This window comes from Erythrolamprus reginae, chromosome 1, assembly GCF_031021105.1.
Source record: "Erythrolamprus reginae isolate rEryReg1 chromosome 1, rEryReg1.hap1, whole genome shotgun sequence".
In the NCBI taxonomy this organism is placed as follows: domain Eukaryota; kingdom Metazoa; phylum Chordata; class Lepidosauria; order Squamata; family Dipsadidae; genus Erythrolamprus; species Erythrolamprus reginae.
In genome coordinates, this window is record NC_091950.1 from 381,068,688 (window position 1) to 381,095,126 (window position 26,439).

The 26,439-nt window shown below is 38.8% G+C and overlaps 2 protein-coding genes across 2 annotated transcripts in view; one reads left to right on the top strand and one right to left on the bottom strand.

Annotated features, from left to right (window-relative positions):
- ASB3 (ankyrin repeat and SOCS box containing 3) overlaps positions 1-5,629 on the bottom strand; it is a 65,654-nt gene extending 60,025 nt beyond the window's left edge. The window contains exon 1 of the mRNA XM_070734747.1: positions 5,191-5,629. The gene's annotated coding sequence lies outside the window, so the exon portion shown is untranslated. The remainder of the gene's footprint in view (positions 1-5,190) is intronic.
- On the top strand, positions 5,321-24,993 carry ERLEC1 (endoplasmic reticulum lectin 1). The gene is made up of 15 exons (XM_070734742.1): positions 5,321-5,399; positions 5,707-5,999; positions 8,844-8,948; positions 9,931-10,011; positions 10,615-10,692; positions 10,854-10,917; positions 13,729-13,769; positions 14,282-14,505; positions 15,151-15,280; positions 16,059-16,220; positions 18,091-18,150; positions 21,289-21,413; positions 22,468-22,545; positions 22,960-23,035; positions 24,706-24,993. Exons 1-15 carry the CDS (start codon positions 5,336-5,338, stop codon positions 24,775-24,777), a joined length of 1,653 nt encoding a protein of 550 aa, XP_070590843.1. The 5' UTR covers positions 5,321-5,335; the 3' UTR covers positions 24,778-24,993.
- Positions 24,994-26,439: the final 1,446 nt, after the last annotated feature.

Sequence of the window (26,439 nt, forward strand, 5' to 3'; positions counted from 1 at the left end):
AGAGTGTGGGACCCAGGGGAGGAGGAAGCTGTGAAAGAAATGTCTCAGGAAATGGGGGATGCCTGACACAAGCCACGTGTGAGCTAGGGAGCTACTACATTGCAGTCCTGCATTACCTGTCTCCTACCAGCTATGGCATTGTGCGTTTAGCAATTATCCTGGAGAAACCCAGTTCTGAACACCGGCTGTTAATTCACAGCCAGCACCAGTCCACAAAATAATTCAATTCTCAGTAAACAGTCTTGTAGAGAACAGCAATCTTATGGTGGTTGACAAAATGTCCAGAAGCAATTTGCAGGAAAAATACAGAGAGAACAAGAGCTGATCAGTTGTTTCTGGATTCAAGACATGAAGGAATATGTTGTTGTTTCCTGCAAATCCGCTCCTTCATCATCATTCCTTAAATAGGTTAGGAGGGTGGCCAATTAGCTCCAAGCTTTACTCTCGAGGAGACCTCCTCCTGAGGAACCATTCCTGCCTTTTGGCAGCTCTGCCTGCCTGTACATTGAGAACAGGCTCTTCCTTGTCACTGATGGGAGCTTCTGAAAGCCCTGGCTGAATTTCTGCCATTGGCAACAAATCCTCTCCAGCCTCCTCATTGTCCAACTCGGGTGCCAACTGCACAGGCCGCTGGCACATCACCACATCAGCCTCTTTGCTGTTGGAATCAGCTATCAGCTGCATGGGCCAGAACACTAACATTACTGCAGACAGTGTCTGTAGCACTGAAATTAAAAGACTCTTGCTCCTTGGGAGGAAAGCTGTGGCAAAACTAAGCGGCATATTAAAAAGTAGAATAATCACCTTGCCAACAAAGGTCTGTACAGTGATACCTCGTCTTACAAACCCCTCGTCATACAAACTTTTCAAGATACAAACCTGGGGTTTAAGATTTTTTTGCCTCTTCTTCCAAACTATTTTCACCTTACAAACCCAAGCCACCGCCACTGGGATGCCCCGCCTCCGGACTTCTGTTGCCAGTGAAGCACCTGTTTTTGCGCTGCTGGGATTCCCCTGAGGCTCCCCTCCATGGGAAACACCACCTCCGGACTTCTGTGTTTTTGCGATGATGTGGAGGAATCCCAGCAGTGCAAAAACGGGTGCTTCGCTGGCAATGGAAGTCCAGAGGTGGAATTTCGAGGACTTCTGTGTTTTTGCAATGCTGCAATTTCACCACACCAGAAAAGTACAAAATGTCTCATTTCAACTTTAAACCAATTTTGACATCACTAAAAATATATAATTATAAAATGAATGTATCTGCCATGTTACTACAACTTAATGAAAACAATGTTCTTAGCAAGGACTAGTTTGTTAAATACATAATGAAATAACTAGTCTATCAAAATGATCAAATAATAAAGTTATTATTTTAGGATGACAGTAATTCAGACTTGATTGTTGTAATAGTTTTCATGCTTGTATGAAGATGCCATCAAAAAATTAATACCAGATAAAAAACTGTCAAAGCAAATTAAACATCAGTGCAATATTTTTCAATGAAATTATGTACCAATTAAATCCTGATAAATTATTTTAAAAGTGCATGCATTGTTCACATATTTCTTACAATTATAAACTATTAAGTAAAAAGCAACAATATTGGGCACAGTTCCAACTTAGGTGCATGGTAGTTGAATTAAATACGGATAAACATTAATATCTGACATTCCATATTTTTATATATGAGTTGCAGTAGTTGCTGCTAATATGAAACTATTTTTTTCTTATAAATACAGGTAATTATTATTAATATTATTAATAAAATCCCTTGCTAGAATTAGTGTGGAATGTCGAATAACAGATCTAACAGCCATAGTTCTTTGTCCGACCTTATTACTTCTAAGATGTCTGGGGAGTGCGACTCTTCCATAGTTGTGCTGATTAATAATTATAAATTCAGAGAGTGGTAAGTTATAGAAAATCAGTATGCATTTCTCCTCTTCTCTGCATAATTACCTGCTTTGATAAATACATACTCTAAATTAACAGTAATTTCTAATGCCATGGGAAGACAAAGCCCTGGTAATAGTTTCAATTAACAGGAGTTTTTTCATGTTATCATATTTTCTTAATCAGGCAGGTGTCTGTGGAGATTCACAGACATCCAGGTCATAGTTGCCCCAAAAGTGTTTTTTCAAAAGGCAACTGGACTTTGTTTTTTTCTTGAAGATGTTTTGCTTCTCATTCAAGAAGCTGAAGAAGCTTCTTGAGTGAGAAGCGAAATGTCTTCAAAGAAAAAACAAAGTCCAGTTGTGTTTTGAAAAAACACTTTTGGGATTTATCAGGCAGGGAAAATTACTGAGCTAAAATTCCTTCCCCTTCCTCTTTCTGCAACTCTAATAATGCATTATTATTATTATTATTATTATTATTATTATTATTATTATTATTATTATTATCCATTATGGAATTTAGTGGTGTTGTTTCGTGAGAAATAAAACTTTAAGCCATAAAATAGGCACTAACAAAATCTCCCTCCACATGACAAAACAGAAAACTCCAGGTAGCCCTGCATACTAAATGGCAATACCCATTCAGTTGTGTCCAACTCTTGGTGATTCCATGGGCCAAGTCTTTCTAGATATTGCACTAGAGGTAGTCCTGGTTTTAGAATGGTTCATTTAGTGACCTTTCAAAGTTACAGCAGCACTGAAAAGAGTGACTTTATGACCGTTTTTCACACTAACAACCTTCGCAGCATCCCTGGGGGGGTCACCTGATCAAAATTCAGATGCTTGTTAACTGGTTCATATTTATGACGGTTGTAGTGTCCTTTGGTTACATAACCACCTTTTGCGACCTTCCGACAAGTAAAGTCAATGGGGAAGTCATTAACACACTTAATAACTGTGGCATGAAATTTCTGTAAAGGGGCCAAATTCATTTAATATACGGTATGTCTCACTTAGCAACAGAAATGTTGGGCCCAGTTATGGTCATTAAGTCCACAACTACCTGTACTTCTTTGCTTGCATACTAAATCTCCCTGAAATCTCCTGTTTTAACTTCAGCCGTCGAAAGCATTGTACCTTGATTGATCTGGAGATGAAACAAGTCCATGTTTACAGTAGGGTTAGACTTTGCTCTGGATTTTGTTTATTTGCTCTTGGTAGTTCAAAATACAGGGAGTCCTTGGCCACAGTTGAGCCCAAAATTTCTGTTGCAAAGTGAAACGGGTTAAATTTCACTTGTAAAGTGAATTTTGCTTCTTTGTATGACCTTTCTTGCTGCAGTTGTGAAGTGAATCACTGCAATTGTTGCACTAGTAATATGGTTGTTAAATGACTCTGGTTTCCCCATTGATTTTGTCTGTCAGGTCACAAAAGGTGATCACATGACCCTGGAACCCTGCAACTAAAAGAAATATGAGTCAGTTGCTAAGAGTGTGAATTTGGATTATGTGACCAAAGGGATGCTGCAATAGTCGTAAGTGTGAAAAGGGGTCATAAATCACTTTTTTGAAGGCCATTGTAACTTTGAGTGGTCGCTAAATAAACTATTGTGAGCTGAGGACTACCTCTATGCATAGTTCCCTCTAAGCTGAGCAGTGAGCAATCGCTCACTTAAAAATCATCATCAACTCAGAGTTTTTCAAACCTGCCCAGAAGCCGAGAGGGAAAGAGTGAGAGGGAAAGAGAGAGAGAGGAAGAGAGAGAAACAGATAGAAAAAAGAGAGGAAGGAAAAAAGAAAGAAAAAGAATGGGAGTAAGGAAGAGAGAAAGAAAATCAAAATCTAGTTTGAAACTAGCTCAACTACTTAAGTGGCATTTTGATATTGATAGAGTTGCCCTATTATGAGCTCACTGTTATAGACACACAGTACAGTATTTTATTTTGAAATTCTCTGAGGCAAAACAGGGTGGGTTAGTTGTTTGTTTGTTTGTTTGTTTGTTTATTATTTCTGTGCCGCCCAGTCCCGAAGGGACTGCCGCTCAGACACTATACTTTTCTGCCCACCCCCCCAAAAAAATTAGAGGGAACACTGCCTGTATGTGCAATTTTTATTGTTATTATTAATCACATTACAGTATTCCAAATCAGGAATGCAAACCGTTGAGAAGAAACTATGATTGAAGCAGCCTGTTAACATAAAATAATGAAGGTCTGCAACTCTTTTGAAACTTCAGTTAGCGGTCTGCCACATTTGATCCATCCCCACAGGGAACCAGCTTAGCCGCTGAGGTAGATTTGGTCAATTGTGGACAATACATCACTTAACCAATTCTTTCTTACCGCTACACCACAAGAACGGGTGCTCCAAAACTGCCGCCCTTCCAATTCACACTAAAGTATCTTCCCAGCACCAATAGCTTGGCAAACCCCTCACAACCATGGATTTCTCCGTCTCTACTCAGGAAACTCAAACTGCCCAAGGAGCTGCCTATACAGTTCTACAGAGGAATTATTGAATCTGTCATTCGCACCTCTATAACTGTCTGGTTCAGTTCTGCAATCCAACAAGACAGACACAGACCTCAAAGGATAATCAAAATTGCAGAAAAAACAATTGCTGCCAACCTGCCTTCCACTGAGGACATGAATACTGCAATCAAGAAATATTTTATATATACTGCAAGAGTCAAAAAACAAATTAGTAACCCCTTGTATCCTAGGCATAAATTATTTCAACTCCTACCTTCAAAAGGATGCCATAGCACTGAACACCAAGAGAACTAGACACAAGAAAAACATTTTTTACCAAACACCATCACTCTGCTAAACAAATAATTCTCTCAAAAGGGTAAACTATTTACTAAGGTTGCATTACTGCTACAGTCTTCTCATCATTCCTATCACCCATTTCCTCCCACTAATGACTGCATGACTGTAACTTGTTGCTTGTATCCTTAAGATTTTTATTAATATTGTTTCCTCATTGCTTATTTGACCCCTATGACAAACATTAAGTGTTGTACCTCATGATTCTTGACAAATGTATCTTTTCATTTATGTACACTGACAGCATATGCACCAAAGACAAATTCCTTGTGTGTCCAATCAGTTTGCCAATAAAGAATTCTATTCTATTCTATTCTATCCTATTCCATTCTAATTGCATTCTATTTCTCAACAGAATTTTTTAAAAAACGGAGAGCCGGACTATCCGGAACAGAACAAAACCAAAAAAACCGGTCCCGGAGATCAAGAATGCACTCCCCACCCCCACCCGTCCCTCCAGCGTCTTACCTTCCTTTGGTCTCCTCAGGCAACGCGCTCCTGCTGCCCCGGATGTTGACCAGAGGCCCACGGGATCCGCGGCAAGAAAATTCATATAGCGCCGCAGAGTGTAGAGTCACACACGCAATCTGCGCCTTGCTTTGAGCCTCCCAAGATGATTTATTCGACCGACTCCCCAGCTAAATCTTGTGTGGCCTACGCAAACGTCGTTTGCCGAGGTATTGTTGACGAAGAAGTTATAGGAGCAGACCGGTGTGGGTGAGAAATCTTAGTCAGAGACAGCCGAACTCTATGGAAAGCGGGGTGTTTCAAAGGGGGGGGGATCTCTTTGAAGGCTACTCATGCTTGGGACACAAATAATTAGCTTGAGGTGTAGGAGTTTTGAGGGAGCCGTGCTTTATGACAACATCAGGTCTGCGAAGCCCACTCTTATTTTTAATCCCCGTGGGGGGCAACGGAAAACAAACCAGAAAATAAATAAACCCGAGGGCAGCGGAAATGAAACTCCACTTCCGGTTACTCTAGGATTTCAGGGGAGGGAGACCAAAAAAGGTCACGTGCTTTCCTCCTCCGGAAATAGACGTGGCCGGCTTCTTTGGGCGTGTGATGATTGGTCGTTGCCGGCCGTCTCGGACGGGCTACCACCGCGGAGAATGAAGAGGAGAAAGCCGGAGCCCCGCAGGGGGGCTGTGCTGGTGCAGCTGTTGCTGTGGGGGTTCCTGGAAGCGGAGGCGGCGGGCGGGGGCAGCCGGTCCCTGGCGCAGCTTAGCGACGAGGTGCCTTTCCGAGTAAACTGGCCGGGCGGAGAATTCATCCTGGTAGGTTGGCTTTTCCGGGTGAAGAAGACCAGGAGAAATAGAAGAACCCGGGAGGAAAGGAGGCGAGAGGTGGGAAGAGGGGACCAGTACAAGGTTAGGCGAAGTTGGCTCTTTTATGATATCTGGACTTCAACTCCCAGAATCCCTGACCTAGCATGATTGGCTCAGGAATTCTGGGAATTGAAGTCCACGAGTCATAATAGCGCCAACTGCCTACCCCTGGACCAGTATGTGGGATTGCTCGAACTGAAGTGGGGAGGATCAACGGGCGACCGCTAGGTCGTCTCGAAGAAAGACCACTGCCTTAACTCTTTGCTTGTTGCCTTGGATCAGGGGTCTCCAGATTTGGTCACTTTAAGACTTCTGGACTTCAACTCCCAGAATTCCCCAGCCAGGAGAATTCTGGGAGTTGAAGTCCACAAGTCTTAAAGTGACCGAGTCTGGAGACCCCTGCCTTGGATTGTAGCTGTACTTTGCTATGCCAGAGTGCGTAGTTGTGGGCTTTTGTATTATTATTATTATTATTATTATTATTATTATTATTATTATCATCATCATCATCATCATCATCATCATCATCATCAATACAACACAGCAAACAAGATCACTATGCTGGATTTCATATTTCATCACCAGTCGGGCGCTTCCTAAGCACCTAGGACAGAGTGATGTAGCAGCAAATTATGTGGGCCGACCCCAATAAAGTGGCCTTATGCAGTTGACAGGTGGAGATTTTGTCAGTTCCCATGGTTTTCATATGTCCGCTCAGACCTTTTGGCACTGCGCCCAATGTGCCAAGGACCCCTGGGACAACTCTCACCATCTTATGCCAAAGTCGTTGCAGCTCGATTTTCAGATCTTCATATTTCACTAATTTCTTTAGCTGCTTATCCTCAATTCTGCTGTCTCCTGGGATTGCAATGTCAATGATCCATACTTTCTTTTTCTCCATAATTGTGATGTCAGGTGTATTATGTTCCAAAATTTGGTCAGTCTGGGGTCGGAAGTCCCACAGTAGTTTTGCTTGCTCATTTTTGATGGTTTTTTCGGGTTTATGATCCCACCAGTTCTTTGCCACTGGTAGATGGGTAGTTCTGGCACAAGTTCCAGTGGATTATCTGTGCCTTAGATTGTATTGGATGATGATGATGATGATGAAAACAAAACATTGATAGCTACTTGGTAACACTGGCTTGTAGATTATTTATTTTATTTATTATTTATTTATTTATTGGATTTATATTACCCATTGCCTTCCTTCATTTTGCCAATGAGCCAACGTCATTGAGCTGTTTATTTGTTACTTATTTGTTTATTTATTAAATTTGTATGCCACCCACTCCCAAAGGACTCTGGGCAGCTTACAACAATAAAAATGGTATTAAAAAACAATTTGAAATCACATTGATATATTGTGCGATACACTCTTACAGAGGCCGTAACTAAGGAAGTGTTGATTGCTCGTGGCCCCCAGGCCCTCTGCCAGCAAAGCCAGGTTTTCAAGGCTTTTCGGAAAGCCAATAGGGTGGAGGCAGTACAGATCGGGGGGGGGGGGGGGTTAGTTGGTTCCAGAGAACTTTTTAAAAACCCTTATAATAAAATAACCACACAAACCAATCAAACCATACATTAACCAAGTAGTTAGGGGAGATGTCAATTTCCTCATGCCTGGCGGCACAAGTGAGTTTTCAACAACTTACGAAAGGCAAGGAAGGTGGGGGTAGTTCTGATCTCCGGGGGGAGCTTGTTCCAGAGGGCCAGGGCCGCCACAGAGAAGGCTCTTCCCCTGGGGCCCGCCAGACGACATTGCTTCGTCGACGGAACCCGGAGAAGGCCAACTCTGGGATCTAATCGGCCGCTGGGATTCATGTGGCAGAAGGGCTTTATATGTGATAACCAACACCTTGAATTGTGACCGGAGACCAATTGGAAGACAATGCACCACACGGAGTGTGGTATGACCTAGGTACACCCACAACAGCTTGCGTGGCCATGTTCTAGACTAGTTGAAGTCTCCCAACACTTTTCAAGGGTAGCCCCATGTAGAGCGCTTTGCAATAATTGAGCTGTGAGATGATAAGTGCATGAGTGACCATGAGCAGAGCCTCCTAGTCCAGATAGTGCCGCAATTGGTACACCAGGTGGACCTGTGCAAAGATCCCCTGGCCACAGCCAAGAGATGTTGGTCAAGTCTTAGCTGAGGATCCAGGAGGACCCCTCAAATTGCAGACCCTCTCTAAGGGAGTTAAAGTTTTCCCACTCAGAATCAAGGACAGACAGATGGTATGGTCCTTTGGAGGGAATGCCCAAAGCCACTCAGTCTTGTCAGGGTTAAGCTTGAGCCTGTTAACTCCCATCCATCTATTGGTCTGAGCCCCGAGCTTGGCAGTTTGGTTGCAAATGTTTCTTCATCATTCAAGGGGATATCCTTGGTGCTCTTTGAAGTAGTGGTGGTGTCTTTCCTCTTTTTTTAAAAAAAAAAGGAACGGGGATTGATCTATGTGTGGTTGTCAGTTTCTGTACTACTGGAGCCTTTGTGCTCCAAGGCATTTTTCTCACACCCAAAGGAGCCTACAGTACTTCTGTTTTGTAATGGTTATGATATTTATAACTGATCAAAAAATTTTAAAATTTCTCTAGTCAATGGGGTAGAAAGGGTGCTTGCTTTAAAATTTCATCTGTAAACATGACACTGCTAGCATCTTAATCAAATGGCTTATTTAACAATGGTGTTTTCTGTAGAACTAAATATAGACCCAAATACTGTATATAGCAAACTCATTTTATCTAATAAAGGCCCGCTTGCTTCTTAGTAATGTTGTGTTTGTGTTTCTTCCCCTTAAGCCTACTGCTGGGGTTCTATACAAAGAAGATTATTATATCATTATGACAACAGCAGATAAAGAAAAATACAAGTGCATTCTTCCAGTATTGGCTAACGGAGATGAGGCAAGTTATTCTAGAACCAATTATAGAAACTAACAATAAGTGTTGTATAAAATATGTAATATGCACAGAAGGAATTAAATCCAATGCAAGAGCATGGTTCTTTAATTGTTGGGAATTGTTATCATGCCAAGTATGTAACTTGACATATGGATGTTTTAATTGATAATTGGCAAAAGATACCTTGTGTTAGAAATTAAAAACGCACCATAAAATGCATTTTAACTTGTTGAGTTTGAGTATAGTCTTGAAAGCGTGTATCTTTTAAGAGACATCTATATTCCAAATTCTTTTGGGAAATGATTTAATTTGTGTTATAAAGTAATTCTTATTTTAAAGTTGGCTCAATACTTTGATTAAATAGAATATGTCATGTTATTAAAATGTTTTATTCACAATGGGCTACTGAGATACCAAATAAAATCCTTCGACAAATAAGCAATATTATGCTGATAATTTTATCTAGCTGTTATTTTTTTTACGTTAGGAAATAATATTTTATAGGTGGTTCTATAAAAGGTGAGCCTTTGTAGGTCACAACATAGTCAAAAAAGGCATGCGTTAACTTAGTAAAGATTTATGCTGTAAAAACTATTCTGTAAAATTCAAAAGCAGTTTATTTCAGGAAAGGTATGGCTGGTGTTTATATTCATAAATTCTTCAGATAGTTTAATGATTCTTTAGATCTTGTTCAATTTCTTGGATTTGAATTGAAGAAATTCAAATTGAATCCTGTTCAATTTTTTTAAAAGTTTAGGGTATTCTGTTGCATGAATAATAGAAGTATTGGCTGTGTAATAAATATGAAAGCTGGTTTGGGCCTTTGGTTTATTAATTCTTGATTTGTTTTGTAGTAATTTGTTTTTTCCTATAGATTTTTTGAAATGTAATAAAATTAATTATATAGTACATATACAATTAATAAATTGGTTAACACTCTTAATTCATTCGATATAATAATGCTATCCAATTATTTTTATTTTAGGAGGAGGAAAAGGATTATAAAGGGCCAAGCCCAGCTGAACTGTTGGAACCTCTGTTCAAGCAAAGTAGTTGCTCTTATAGAGTATGTTTACTTTGGTTTGAGATAAGTAGTTCTAAATCCCAAATAAATCAATCTAAACACTTATAAATTTGATATACTACATAAAAATTTGTATTACTTTCTTGTGAAGTTGTTTTAGAATAGCTTTTATTTTAAAAATGTACATATATATTAACAAAAACGTTCCTCCACAGTGGGTAGTACAGAATCTTTCCTTCTTTGTGCATATAAATACTCTCAACAAGTAATCATATATTAAAATGATCTCCCGTGATTCTTTTCTAACTGTAGTCATAAACCCTGAAACAAAAACTTCTAGCTGTAACTGAATATTATTCCTTAAAATCCTCTGCATTCCTGTGTGTATTTGGATCTAAAATTATTTAGCTTTTACATATACTGTACATCAAGCACGATACAACATCCCTTCATATTTTAAACAAACATTTGAAATGACTTTTTACATTCTAGACAATTTCTCTGGCATTATTTGCCAACAATACCTCATTTTATAAAAGTACTCCTTAAGATTGTAGCATAATGTAAATATTCAACCCTTTTAAATTGTTAATTTGACTGTTCAAAATCACAATATATGTGTCAATTCATGGAATATATTTTTAGATTGAATCATACTGGACTTACGAAGTTTGTCACGGTAAACACATTCGTCAGTATCACGAAGAGAAAGAAACTGGGCAGGTATGTATAATTTCACCCTCAAATATATTTTAAAAAACCATTACATTAGCATTTTATACTAAACTTCGGGTCCTTCTAAATTATTGCTTTAACAAAGATTAAATCATTGAAGGAGAAATTGTGGTTATGCAAATAAATGAAAATGTCTTTCTTGTTTATAGAAAATAAATATTCAAGAATATTACCTTGGAAATACGCTGAGAAAGAGCCCATCACTAGATCCAGGTGGGTTACTTTGTTTTTAAGTGCTAAGGAATAAAATAGGAAGAGTGGCCCACGTTACACTATTATTCCATAAACTGCACTGGTTGCTGGTTTTGATTCTTCATATAATTCAAGGTTTTGGTTATCACCTTTAAAGCCATGTCATCTCATCCCAATGGGATTGAGCTGCCCTACTTATGCCAGCAAAAGGGGGCATGCATCTGTCAAGGAATTTCAGCTGGCAAGGTCCAGAAGAGACTTGATGCCGGTTTTGGCCCCTCCACCACATGAAATCTGGTTCCATCCTTCTGACCTTTTGTTAGAGCCTGAAGACCTGGCTCTGAAAGTTGATTGGTGCCCCAACAAGGGTGTATCACACTGGAGGTGGTTCACAGCTTAAGTGAATGCACCCCCCCCCCCCCCAGTGTAACCTGGTTCCTTCTTTTTAATTGTAATCTTCATTGTTATTAGAACTATTTATTTGCTCACAGTCACTCATGCCCTCATCACCTCGAGGCTCGACTACTGTAACGCTCTCTACATGGGGCTACCTTTGAAAAGTGTTTGGAAACTTCAGATCGTGCAGAATGCAGCTGCGAGAGCAATCATGGGCTTTCCCAAATATGCCCATGTTACACCAACACTCCGCAGTCTGCATTGGTTGCCGATCAGTTTCCGGTCACAATTCAAAGTGTTGGTTATGACCTGTAAATCCCTTCATGGCACCGGACCAGATTATCTCAGGGACTGCCTTCTGCTGCACGAATCCCAGCGACCGGTTAGGTCCCACAGAGTGGGTCTTCTCCGGGTCCCGTCAACTAAACAATGCCGCTTGGCAGGACCCAGAGGAAGAGCCTTCTCTGTGGTGGCCCCGGCCCTCTGGAACCAACTCCCCCCAGAGATTAGAATTGCCCCCACCCTCCTTGCCTTTCGTAAGCTACTTAAAACTCACCTCTGCCGCCAGGCCTGGTGGAATTGAGATGCTCTTTCCCCCTGGGCATTTACAATTTCATGTATGGTATGTCTGTCTGTATGTTTGTTTGGTTTTTTATATTAATGGGTTTTTTAATCATTTTTAGTATTTATTGGATTATTATTGTACATTGTTTTATTACTGTTGTTAGCCGCCCCGAGTCTCCGGAGAGGGGCGGCATACAAATCCAATGAATGAATGAATGAATGAATGAATGAATGAATGAATGAATGAATGAATGAATGAATGGTTTTACTGGCTTTTATTGTTGTTAGCCACCCAGAGATGGGCAGCAAACAAATCCAATAAATAAATAGTCATTATGACTTATTCATGAAGGAAAACAGTAAGAGTAAGGCTTAAACTGAATAGAAAATATACCTTCTCTAATTTTCAGTGAAAATGTGATTCCAATAGAAGTTAAACTTTATTAATTACCTCTTTTTTCATTTTATAATACAGGTAGTCCTCAATTTGCAACTATTACTGATTCTGGAATTACAGTAGTGAATCATATGGTTCTTAAGCAGTCAGCACATGACTGAATCTCATTTTACAACTCTTTTTGGTGGTCATGGTTAAGCAGACATAGTTGTTAAACTAATTCTGCGATCATTAACTAAACCCATTTTTCCAATGGATGTGTTTTGCCAAGTAAACCCTGGAAACCAACAAAAACCGTCAAAAATCATTGTCATGTGACTGCAGAACCTGCAACGGGTCATAAATGCAAGTCAGATACCAAGTATCCAAAATGTGATCATATGATTACACAGTGATTGGCACTGGCACTTTGAAAATGCATCTTAAGTAGCTCTGGGAAGATCCATTATAACTTTGAATGGTTGCGAAGAGAGGACTATCTGTATCCTGAAGTTATCTTTGCGGTTTGATTCTTTGCTTAGGAAGTATTAGTCAATTACATGATAACATGAGGAATGTTATCGGAGAGAGGCGGCATATAAATCCAAGTAGTAATAATAAATAAATAATTATATAGCGCATGGCATAGCATGCATGGACTAGTAATATAAATTAACATTTCAGCTAGACTAGTAGAGCCCAATAAAACACAAATGTCAAAAAGATCTTTGTTCAGTTATCAATGTCTAGGTCTCTAGTCCATTTAACCATTGAAGTGCAGCATTGTTTATATTAAAAAAAAAACCAGATACTGGACCCATATATGCCCTCAGCTTACAACCAGTCACAATGGGATCTACCGTACATTTGAAATGGGACCCTACATCCACACCAAGAGAAAGATATTATACTCCATTTATACAGAGTCCCAGCAGACACCATGTGAGGTGTGAATCCTATTCAGGATTGTCCATTGCTGATGTGGCATCTGTTTTGTGGGTGATTTATATGACTTCCTATAACTGGGCATTCTCAGAGAACATGTTTTGGGGAAAATAGGAGGAGAAAGGTGTGTTGGATATGTTTACCACTTTGATTTTTTTGTGAAAATAATAAAGGGGATATAAATAAATGAATAAATGAAGATAATAAATGAATTCTATATTCCCCTCAGCTAAGCTGACAGATGGAAAATAAGCCCAAGGTACTTCTTTGTGTTTTAACATTTTATGAAAATGCCTGTTCATGCATTTGCACTTTTTCATAATTATTGACTCAAATCAAGATTTTCAAACCTATAACTAATAATTTATATTTGAATAGCCATACTGTCTTATTCCATACCGACTTTATGTTACACTCAGTCAAGTATTAAAATTGTGCTAAAAGAAAATCTTTCAAAATATTTAGTTTTCTGGTACAGAGAAATGAACACACAGGTATTGGTTACTGGTGGTAAGTAGAGGTTTGTTTGTTTTTTCCTCAATATTTTCCAGATCAAGAAGAAAATGAAATTGAAAAAGATTCTGCAAAAGAGGCAAGTGAGAAATCTGGAATTTTACTTATTCCATAGCCAGCTTTTCTTAGTAATCATACCTACTCTTAAATTTCTGTAAATCCATTTTTCATAGTGATTAATGCTTGCTTGCTTTTCTTGTAGCATAAGACAAAATATAATACTGACAAATGTAGTTTTATTTATTTATTCAATTTGATACCACCCAACTCCAAATAACTCTGGAAAGCTCACAATATATTAGATATTATTAAAAACAGTGTAATAAGAAAACACAACAAAACAAACTAGACCAGAAGAAAAAGAAAGAAGATAGTAAACCCAGCAGACACCATAAAATATTTCAATAGTAGTCCTCCAACAAATGAGAGCCTTATTACAGAAGGCAATGTCAAAAAAGTTATTAAGAAGTAAATAAATTTCTTAGTATTTTTTACTACATTCAGACCATTTGGTTTTCTATATGGTTAAAGAGTATTTCTGTCACTTTCCAAGATAATGCTTATATTTCTCTCTATATTTTACAAATTTAGATTCCGACCAAAAATATAGAAGGACAGTTGACTCCATATTTTTCTATAGGAATGGGAAATGGCACACCTTGTAGCCTGAGACAAAACCTTCCCAGATCAAGCACAGTGATGTATGTCTGCCACCCAGAAGCAAAGCATGAGATACTTTCTGTGGCTGAAGTCACAACTTGTGAATATGAAGTGGTTATTTTGACACCTTTGTTATGCAGCCATCCTAAATATAGGTAAGGAATTGAGATAACTGCTATCATTGTAGGCAAGAATTAAAGTAAAATGTCCTGTAACTATCCTTTTTTTAAAATTTCTTATCACACTCTTAGTAGTGTTTCCAGATCATTGCTTTAGCCAAGGTTTACTTTAGTCTTACAAAATGAAGTATTTAAGGCAAGTTCAGTCCTTTTCTCCCTATAAAATAAGGGGATCACTTATCCATGGTATATTACTTCTTTGCTACTTTTTCCTCTTTCTTTTCGTATGACTGCTCGGTATTTGTATTTCTTATATCCAAGAATGCTTGCCTCACTTTTAACAGATGTCAGTGTACTTAACCATACAAACAGGACATATAAATACATTTTAGCTTCTTCAATATAGCTTTTTTAACATTGCACTCCCAGGCTATGATTTCAAACATGTGAATCCTATGTGATATTTTCCTATGACCCACAGATCACCAATATATGCCATTTCATACATACCAATAGAAAGCTTAGATACTTATAGCACTATCCTAAAATACCACCTTAACACAAAATACTCTGGGTGAACTTAGGTGCATTTTCTTTCTACTCTATCTGAATATACACTGAGCCATTGCATAACGTGATTATTGAGAAGCTCAATATAAGCTTTTCTTGTTCTTTGGACAGATTCAGAGCTTCCCCCGTGAATGACATATTTTGCCAGTCATTGCCAGGATCACCACTTAAACCCCATAAATTGGAACATCTAGAACAGCAGCAAGAAATGATGAAGATGCCGTTTAGAAGAGCCAAAGAGGTTGGCAGCTGGAAATGCGAGCATTTGGGGGTCAAAAATTGCAAGCACCCTATGTCATATCTGGCTTTTTTGTATGTGTAAATCTTATTTTAAAAAAAACAGGAAAAAAATTGGAAGACTGTTCAATTCCAGATGACTTTGGATGGCAAATAACAAAAAACAAAATATGAAAATAATTAATCAAGAAAAGTACAGTTATTAACCTAAAGGGGATAATCTATATTCTTGCACACATAGTATTCATTAGCAGCCATTGAGCCTCATAATCCCTTTTAAGTCTTTAACATCAGTGGATGACCTAATATTGTCCAAGAGAGAGAAGGCTTCTTTGAAACTATATTACTTATGTTATGCTTGCTCTTATATACCTCTCAGATAAAACCAAAGTTATTTTTTCTGTTTGTATACATTGTTAGTATGCAGAAGCAAAAAGATTGTGAGATTGACACATTATTATCATTACATGCAGCCATGGCTTTGTTGCCAGGATATAACAGAATTGCAACCAAACACCACTGGAGAGCATTAGATTTTTTTTAAAAAAAACATTCAAGTTTAGAACACTGCATGCCTTGGGTTTTTTCCTTGCATTTATATATTGCAATTTGGTCCCAGAAATTAATATTTTATGTGTTTAAGACTATAACCTGAGTGCAGCATTTGAGTATTTTCTGGTAGAGATTGAGGATGCTGACTAAGGCTCCCCTGCCATTAATCTTAATGCACATGGTAAGGAAACATCAGTTGTCTTTAAATCTTAGTAATTTTTAATTTGCAGGAAGAAATCAATTCAGTAAAAGAAGAAAAATTTTCCGCCTTCCACAAACCAGTTGCTGTTGGAACCTCCCAGCTCTTAACAGTTGGAACAACACACATCTCCAAACTAACAGATGAACAGCTCATTAAAGAATTTCTTAGTGGGTCTTATTGCTTTCATGGGGTGAGAATTATCATTTATGGACTGTTTTTACATATATTTTATATGATTTGCAGAGTTTATATAAAATCCGAACATGGAAGTGATTTTCTATATCTCAAAGCAGACTTTATGAGGCTTATACATACCTGTTTCTGAAAGAATCAATACTTTTTTAAAAAAATAGCTCTCAAACAGGTTCCACTCATTGTTTTATTATCTCCAATGTTTCCCTTTTGTGTACAATTCCTTTAAAAAACAACAACCCAAACCTATAAACAAATATGTACTCAGTGTGCATAGATCACATTTTCCCTGAAATTTCAGAATGTAGCTCTCAAAAAGCTCTTTGCTGTCATTTCTCCGAACTTATCTATGGTTTAACGAATTCTTGGGATCAGCCAGATAAAAGACAACAATAAAAGGATATTGGACTCCCTGCCAAATGGACTCAATCAGATAATTAGACATCTCTATTAACATATTTAAACAAAACTTTTAAAACACCCTTTTTCCTGCCTTCAAAACAGTGTGATGTATTGTTTTATTACCTAATTGCTTTTACCATTCTGAGATTAATTTTGTCTCTGTCAGTAATGTCTCACTTTTACTAATATAACAGTATGCCTACCCTAAAAGGTAGTTGCTGCTAATTTCCTCAAAAAGTTAATGAAAGGCTTTAATTAATACTCAGCTAGCAACCTTTCTTGGTTAGCACAATCTTGGTTTTCTGCTTGGTGTCTTCTACTCTTCTCCTTCCAGTCATTTGTACCAGACAGAAAAATGACTTGCTGTACATTACTCTTCCCAGCATAATTATTTCTGTGGCATCTTCTTTTTGACAGTCTTGAATAATCCAGGAATTTTGAGCAACTAAGGCTGCTTAAGCCCAATTTTATCATTTCCTTTCATTCCAATCCCAATTGCTTCCTATTAGATTATAACCCTATCTCTGGGAGAGACCGTGTCCATGATAAATCTAATCTGGTTTTATTTTCTTCAGCTATTCTTCAGGCTCAGCTGATCAGCAGAGTGCAGTTTGTATGTTTAGAAAATTGGCAGAATGTTCAGAGGCAGATTATGCCCATCTTTTCCATTTTGTCACATATATAGATATGTACATATATTCCCCATGGAATAATTTAAGGCACCCTTAAACTATTTTCATTGCCAAACATTAGAACACCCATTCTGAGTTTAAAAGGAAGATTATCTTCATTTTGATATGGTTTTCTGTATATCAATAGGGAGGGAACAGTTATCTTAAATCTTAAGGAAAACAACATATGACTTTAAAGTTAATGCATTGTTTGTACTACATGCATTTCGTTCCGGTAGCGATTTTTGGGATGCGCACACATCATGTGTTACGCACGTGCAAGATTTGACTTCTGCACATGCGCAGCAAGCAAAAACTCATTTGAAGACGCAAGAGTGAGATTTCAGTGATTTTTGCCAATTTTTTGCTTATGCGCATGTGCAGAAGCAAAAGTATCAACGAAACTCGCCAAAATCTCGCTCACGTGTGCTTCCTCACATAAGAAGTTGTATAAGCTTCCAGAACAGAGCAAAGTGGAAATTGTGGCTGATTTAATTTCAGTTTGGTTTACTGATTAAGGCACCAGACTAAAAACCAGGAAAGCGTAAATTCTAGTCTTGCTTTAGTCAGCTGGGTGACTTTGAACCAATCACTCTCTCAGTCCAATTCATCTCATATGGTGGTGGTGGGGAAATGGTAGTATTAGGTGTGTTGGGAGAAAAAGAGAGTAGACATGTTCATCATCTTGACTTATTTATAAAAGTAATAAGGGTGAAATAAAAATATACAAAATATATTAGTTTCTGTGCTACTGAATTTTTTTGTCTAAATGTTATGCACCTATTTCTCTTTTAGGGTGTTGGCTGGTGGAGGTATGAATTCTGCTATGGCAAGCACGTGCATCAGTATCACAAGGTATACATAAAGTCTGTTCCACTAGATAGCTACATGATTCTATTTTTGTCCATAAAGAAGAGTTTGAAAGTACAGATTTAAAGTTCAAAAATTCATTGTTGCCTTTACTATGGAGTTCTATAGAGATGAAATATAGGAAGTCACTTAACACTGTATTAGCTCTTTGGCCCATCTAACCCAGCATTCTGCCCTGGAGATGATCTGTTCAGCACTGCATGCAAGTAACTGCGTGGCTTGGAACCCGAAATGGGTAGGCATATTCATTCGTCACCTATCCTTCCCCACCCTGTTTTTGTCTTTTTTAAACTTTGTCCCGAGCAGTCAGGGAAAGGGAAGGAGATAGATTATTCCTATTTTTAATCTATTTTGTTGCAAATACAGTGGTACCTCATGATACGAACCCCTCGTCTTATGAACAACCCGAGATACGAACCCGGGGTTCAGAAAAAAATTTCCTCTTCTTACGAACTTTTTTCTTCTTACAAACCCACCGCCACTGCCAAGAAGCCCCGCCGCCCGGCTGTCACCTTTTAAAACAGCCAGGGGGCTTCTCAGATGCCTCCCGAACGCCGAACCCAGAAGTTCGGGTTTGGCATTCGGGTTCAGGAGGCTGCTGGGAAGCCCCTCGGCTGTTTTAAAAGACGACAGCTGGGCTGCGGGGCTTCGCAGCGGCCTCCCGAACCCAAACGTTTGCCGAACCTCCAGGTTCGGGGGGCCGCCGAGAAGCCCCGCCGCCCGGCTGTCGCCTTTTAAAACAGCCGGGGGGCTTCCCAGCAGCCTCCTGAACCCGAACGCCAAACCCGAACTTCCGGGTTCGGCGTTCGGGGAGCATCTGAGAAGCCCCCTGGCTGTTTTAAAAGGTGACAGCCGGGCGGCAGGGCTTCCTGGCGGCCTCCCGAACGCTGAACCCGGAAGTTCGGCAAAAGTTCGGGTTCGGGAGGCCGCTGGGAAGCCCCACAGCCCGGCTGTCGCCTTTTAAAACAGCCGGGGGGATTCCCAGCGACCTCCTGGACCCAAACGCCAAACCCGAACTTCCGGGTTCGGTGTTCGGGAGGCCTCCGAGAAGCCCCCTGGCTGTTTTAAAAGACGACAGCCAGGCAGCGGGGCTTCTCAGCGGCCTCCCAAACTTTTGCCAAACTTCCGGGTTCGGGGTTCGGGAGGCCGCCAAGAAGCCCCGCCGCCCCGCTGTCACCTTTTAAAACAGCCGGGGGGCTTCTCAGCAGCCTCCCGGAAGTTCGGGTTTGGCGTTCGGCATTCGGGAGGCCGCCGAGAAGCCCCCGGCTGTTTCAAAAGGTGACAGCCGGGGGGCGGCATTTTTTTGCAGGGTTTTTTTTTTGTTGCAAGGATTAATTGACTTTACATTGTTTCCTATGGGAAACAATGTTTCGTCTTACAAACTTTTCATCTTACGAACCTCCCCCGGGAACCAATTAGGTTCGTAAAACGAGGTATTACTGTAGTTTCTTTTCTTCTCTCATCTCAAAACCTCTTCAGGACTGTTGGCTAGAAAGATTTTTGAAAATATTTTCCCTTCATTTCTATCCATTTCAGATTTTTTTAATCCCCACCTGCATTTATCTTCTCTCTGGACATTCTTTTCAGAATGAAATCAAGAGTAACATCTTCCTTATCCCTGACGTCAGTGTTTCCCAAACTTGGTAATTTGAAGATGTCTGGACTTCAACTTACAGAATTCCCCAGCCAGCTGGGGAATTCTGGTAGCTGAAGTCCAGACATCTTCAAATTACCAAATTTGGGAAACACTGCCTGACCTACATAAACTGGGAACAGTTCTTTTAGGTTTCAGCAGTCTTCAGCAATCTTTACATCTGTCTATCCTCAAAGACAGAATCTGGTACCTACTGCATGCCAAACATATGCAGCTGCATCAAGCTATCGCTGTATGAGGTTCATACTATAATAAAAATAGACCAATATTCAGTTATGTGCCTTGGTCTGTCTCCGATATGGTCAACCCAGGATGGGCAAACCAAGTAGCAGGCATTTGGGTGGTTAGAGGAGTTACTTTAATTCTACCTCATAATGCTGTAAATGCTAAGAATAGACTGTTGGATACGTACCATGAAAGTTTTTTTCAGTTTGTTATGACAGTGTTTCCCAACCTTGGCAATTTGAAGATATTTGGACTTCATCTCTCAGAATTCCCCAGCCAGTAAACGCTGGCTGTGGAATTCTGGAAGTTGAAGTCCAAATATCATCAAGTTGCCAAGGTTGGGAAACATTGTGTTATGATGTGGGTGTGTAAGCATAATCACTCATTACTCAAGAAGGAAGCGATCATGACTGAAAGTCGCCTGTTACATTACTAATTCCCAGATCTTCCTTCCTGTCTTCATTCAGCTAATTTCCCCTTACTAAAAATAGAACATGCTTATCAAGACATACCGTATTTTTCAGAATATAAGACGCACTCCCTCCCGCCCGAATAGAGGGTGTAAATGTCGATGTGACCTATTCATTGAATGCAGCCATTTTTGCTGTTGTGAAGCCCCACCCCCGCATCCCATTTTTGGACAGAGGGTCCAGGAAGCCTACAAAAAGCTCCTGGGACTGGGGAATGACAAACATGGTCCCGTTTTTGCATAGAATAACCCCTTTTCATCCTTTTTCACAAAAAAATGGTGTGGGAAGACTGCAGAGAACTCCTAGAGAGTGGGGAAAAGCAAAAAATTGCACCCAGAACTTCGTTCAGTGTACATGGTTGTAAAAAGTATACATGTTTGTAAAAAGTATTCTGCAACACTGGTATTTTATTAAATAAAATATTACTACACCATTTGGTTCAGAATATTTTTTTCATTCTTTTCCACCTCTAAAATCTAGATGCATCTTATACTCTGGTGCGTCTTATATTCCGAAAAATACAATAGCTAAGGATAAACAAAAGGGAAAAAAAGATTACTAGTTAGTTAAAACCATTGCCATTTAAATATAATGGGGAAAGCCTAGTCGAAGCCAGTTGGATTCATAAGAGTATTTTTACCATATGGAAACTGTCATAACAGCATGAATGTTGATTACTATCTACCTTAGAATTTCCGTTTCGGGTGGTATAAAATACACAATTATGCATGACTTTTTAAATAAATGACCAAGAAAATATATCACTTATTTTAGGATAAAGAAAATGGCAAAACAACTATAGTTGTGGGGACATGGAACAAAGAGGAACACCTTGAATGGGCACAAAAGAATGTGGCTAGAACATACCACCAGAAAGACGATGACCTGCAAACAGTCAAGTATGCACAATTTGGCTTTGAAATAATGGCTTAGAAAGAGGGTTGCTGCTTTGTACTTGTAAAAAAAAAAGCCTGTAGACTGCAGCTTATTTTTAAGTCCCAGTTACTTTCAGTATGCAACCCAGAATGGAATCTTCACTGTTGCATAATAATGTATGTCATGCTTTTAAATTTTTAGATCTTTGATATTAAGCCAGAAAAATGTTTACCAGCTCGCCTATAAATGGATGGATGGATAATTGCTTATGGCTGCCTTTTTAAGAAATGCTGGTTATAAAGATGGACTGTGTCAAGGCTGGAAGCCATCTTGGGCTTGGATCTTCAGGCCTACTAAATTTAGTGCTGTGAAAAATGGAGGGGGAATTGTAGGGAGTGGGGAGATATATAGTCAAAATAATATTCCTTTCTCAAGAGTCAAAGCCATTCCACCGTGCTCCTGGAGGGGTGTGCCTGGGAAACATCTCCAGTTGGAACGGTGCTTTGACTGGAGCATGTGATGGACATGTGGGTGCTGGGGCAGGGACATGGACTTTCTTTCGGGTGGAAAAATCTGGAAGCTTTCAGATTCAGGTTTTCCCAGATGTGCCAATATGATATCTCTAATAAAATGGAGCTTTGAGGAATGCTTAGCTTTGGAGTCTTTTGTTGGGGATGTTACTTGAAACCCTGACAAACTGTGTATTATATTCTTTTGTGCTGAAGACATATTTGAGATAAACAAAAATAATTTCATTTAAATGCAAGGTATCTAAAAGTGCTAAATATTGTATAACATTTCCTGATGTTCAACTCTAGTTGACAGTTTTGTTCATATATTTTATAGCAGTGGTTTCCAACCTTGGCCACTTGAAGATATTTGGACTCCAGCTGCCAGAATTCCCCAGCCAGCGAATGCTGGCTGGGGAATTCTGGGAGTTGAAGTCCAAATATCTTCAAGTGGCCAAGGTTGGGAAACACTGTTTTATAGTAATTGTATAAAAGGTAAATATAAAAAGGCAGTGAGTTTTAAATGTGATTATTGCAATCAGACTCTAACTTGTAACTTTCCTGACAGGATGGTGTCTCATTATTATGGCAATGGAGATGTTTGTGACTTAACTGACAAATCTCGACAAGTGACTGTGAGATTGAAGTGAGTTACACTTAAAATAAATACAGTTTGTACTGATTAATTTAGCTATATATGTTTCCTAAGGAAAAGATGCCTGGACCCTTTACTAATTATTGGGCACAATTCATATTTATCACTACAAATTAGAAATGTGAGAATTGCCTGCTAGCACTTATGACATTACCTATTTGGGTAATGAAATATCTGCAAAAAAAACAGCCAAGCTCAAGAGAGCGATGCAATCCTGAACTAAATGCCAGATTTACTGGGAAATATTATCTAAAAACGTAATTCTTTGCTCGTATTGCAGCAAGACTTGCATCATCTTTAGAGATGATTCATAAGCCATTATACTAATGGAAAATTTTGGGGCTTGAAGTCTATTAACCATTTTCTTAATCTGCTTTGTCTATTAACACACTTTCCTGTTTTAAGGTGCAAAGAATCTGACTCTCCTCATGCAGTAACTATATATATGGTGGAGCCTCATTCCTGCCAGTATATTCTTGGGGTATGTGTTTAAGACCTTGATCTAAACTATGTTGACTTCTAGGGGAAAAAAAATCCCATGAAAAATGTATTTCATCTAGAGAAACATGAAACTTCTGCTGCTGAACTTGTAATTTTTCATTAATATGGACCTAATATGCATTTTTCTAGAGCCAGGGTGTCAACCTCGTGGCATCGCATTGTCACATGACATGTTGTGACTTTTTCCCTTTTGCTAAAATGGGGGTGGGCATGGCCAGCACGTGACACATTTGGGCCATGAGTGACACTCCTGTGTAGAGCATTGGGAATGGAGTGTCGTGACAACAATCTGGCAAAATGTAAGATGTGTACTATAATGCTTTGCCATAAGTTTGTATTTATTGAAAATAGTCTCTGTGATATTCAGTATGTTTCAAATTGGATAGAACTTTCAGATCTGCCTAGGTCTTTTTAATATCTAAACCCACGACAAAAATGTTTGTAGGCAAAGTTGTTATTTTAAAAATATTGCAGTTAGACTACATGCACCCCAAAATTAAAGATAGCATTAAATTATTGTAATATTATGAAAAAAGACTTCGAGAGATAGGGCAAAGAGATACTTCGTAGGAAACGGTGAAATAAGTGAGGACATAGCCCACAGCTGCATAATGAGTGTAGAAAGAGACTAAGAAAGGAAATAGTATGAGATTTGTATAAGGTGTTCAAAAGACATACAAATGACCTGTCTGGTCATGATTCCAGGAAGACTGACAGATTTTTTTTAAAGTTTTTTTTTTAGCTTTCACAAAAATGCATTTTAGCCCAAAAAGAATATTTAAATGTTAAAAACATTGGGCACAATGCAACCAAAACTTTTAAGACTTTTACACAGACTTTGTTAATTAAAATATAGTTGTGAGCAAGTCAGTGGGATTTAACTTTTTTCAAGAGCCTTGTTGAGAATACATAAGGTGTTCAAAAGACTTGACTGATCATATTCTGATTGCAAGATTATTCCCAGGTACAGCATTATCTTTTTCTAACTCCGGAGCATCAATTTTATGAGCACTAAGCTTATAAGAACATAAGAAGAGTCATGCTGAATCAGGCCAAATCCCATCACACAGTGGCCCACCAATTGTCCTTGGGGATCTTGAACAAAAAGAGAAGGCAAGACCCTCCCTTTCCCCTGACCCCCAACAAATGGTACTCAAGGGACTCCTGCCTGCCTCAACCAATATAGAGGCGGCACATGGACATCCGTTTCAATAACTACCGATACACTTGGCATCCATGAATCTGTCTAATCCTGCCTTGAAGCTATCAAGGCTGATAGCTGTCACGACCTCTTCTAGAAGTGAATTCCATAAACCAACAACCCTCTGGGTGAAGAAATATTTCCCTTGATTTCTTACTTATGAGCTTTAGGGAGTGCCCCCTTGTCCTAGTATTGTGTGATAGAGAAAATAATTTTTCTGCCTCTATTTCATATCTTGATAATACAGATTTTATATTATTTGTTTGTTTTTCTCTATACACCTTTTCTATCCCATGCATGATTTTATACACTTCGATCAAGTCACCCCTTAAACGCCGTCTTATAGTATCTTTTTGGTCACAGTGGTTTGATTTGATTTTTTTTTTCATGACTTAAGTTTGCTCAGTTTCATTATGACTAACATTTGTAAATGGTTTTTTTCTTTCCAGGTAGAGTCACCAGTTATCTGTAAAATTCTGGATACAGCAGATGAAAATGGACTGCTATCTGTGCCAAGTTAATGACATGGTAAATTATTGGACATTGAGAACCACAAAGCTGAAGGAAGAAAAGTGCCCCTGTGGGTCTCCTTGTGAACCAAGGGTGAAAAGAAATACAAAGCCACAGGAATTCACCAGCAGATAGACAGAAAGAAAAAAGCTATTGTGAATTATTTTGTGAATATTATATGTATATAAGAGACTATGATAAACTTCTAAAAAAAATTTAAAATCTAATCTTGAACACTTTGATTTATTCTAATACAGAATGGAGTCTCTCTTAATATTTACTTTTTCATGAAAATAAGATTCTGTTTTGATAAGAAATTTCTCCTTAATTCAAGAAGAGGAGCAACCTAGAACTAAGGAGAAATTTCCTTAAGGGTAAGAACAATTAACCAGTGGAACGGCTTGCCTTCAGAAGTTGTGAGTGCTCCATCACTGGAGACTTTTAAGAAGAGACTGGACAGCAACTTGTCTGGAATGGTATACGTCTCCTGCTTGAGCAAGAGGTTGGACTAGAAGACCTCCAAGGTCCCTTCCAACTCTTTTTCTATGACATTCGTTTCTTTTGCATATGACTTTTTTTTAATCTGTTCAGATGATCAGCGATTAATTTTTACCAGAATATCTCTCTATGTCTTTCCTATACATTGGGACCCATGAAGGAAACTAGGTGGTCAATAATATTTTCATCATTTTACTTAGGTTTCTTAAATTAATGAGTCCAGATTTTGAGGTGCTTGCTAATACCTTTGTGGTCATTCCAGGAAGTATCCACAGTTAGATCAGTAGCTGTGGAAGGCTGAAGATTCTTCTGTCTGGTGCTTGCCATTTCCAAGTTAATTGGGATGGTATTGATATTATGTTACGTTGCACTGTAGCAACTTCTGTTAATTATATGTCTTGCCACATTATGCAATTCTTGTAGGTGTATTCATGTAGTTTCCGGAACTTCGCACGCACTCAAACTCTCCTTCCACCTTGCTCAGTATTATCATATTTTCCGTAAATGCGTCAGCTTACCAGAATGTGTCTAAAGTACAATAGCTTTTGCTATTTTGGTCCTGTCCCTACTGGTATTTTCATTAGACATTAAGGCGCCTACTCAGGACATGCTTTCTAATTCTGACAACTCATTTTGTAAAAATGTTTTAAATCTGATTTTCTCTGATGGGATGATGATGACAATGATGATTATGATGATCAAGGTGTGGAGGAACTTTCTTATCGAATTACTGTTGCAATAGATCAATAGATGATATGGACCAAATTAACAATCAGAAGGAGGGTGATTGATTCAAACATTTACCCAGAAGTATCTGGATTTTTCTGTTACCTTGCCATATTGAAATTAATCTTTTCTATCCATCTCCTCTAATACTAAGCAAGTAATTCCTACAGTGTTCTCTCTTACTCTAACATGTGGAAGTGGTCTTTACAATAGTCTCAACCAACAATGATTGGTACTTGTCTGTGAAATAAGCTTTTCCATTGGAGGTAGGGATTGATCAAGGAGTTATAGCTGACGGCTCTTGTCCTAAATAAACGACAAATCCTAGATTATCTCAGATGCTCAGCAGGATTAGTTTCTGGTCAATATTTTCCTAGGAGATCATCTGGATAGTCCAGGTCTGCCTAAATAGGCAACTAAAAATGCCTCACAGAAAAAGACAAGTAACT

Bases quoted from the DNA above. Each gene is read 5' to 3' on its own strand.
- ERLEC1 (XM_070734742.1), top strand. From the start codon at position 5,336: ATGATTTATTCGACCGACTCCCCAGCTAAATCTTGTGTGGCCTACGCA. The intron at 10,012-10,614 runs GTATGTTTACTT...ATATATTTTTAG, and splicing joins AAAGTAGTTGCTCTTATAGA to ATTGAATCATACTGGACTTA. The intron at 21,414-22,467 runs GTATGCACAATT...CTTTCCTGACAG, and splicing joins GATGACCTGCAAACAGTCAA to GATGGTGTCTCATTATTATG.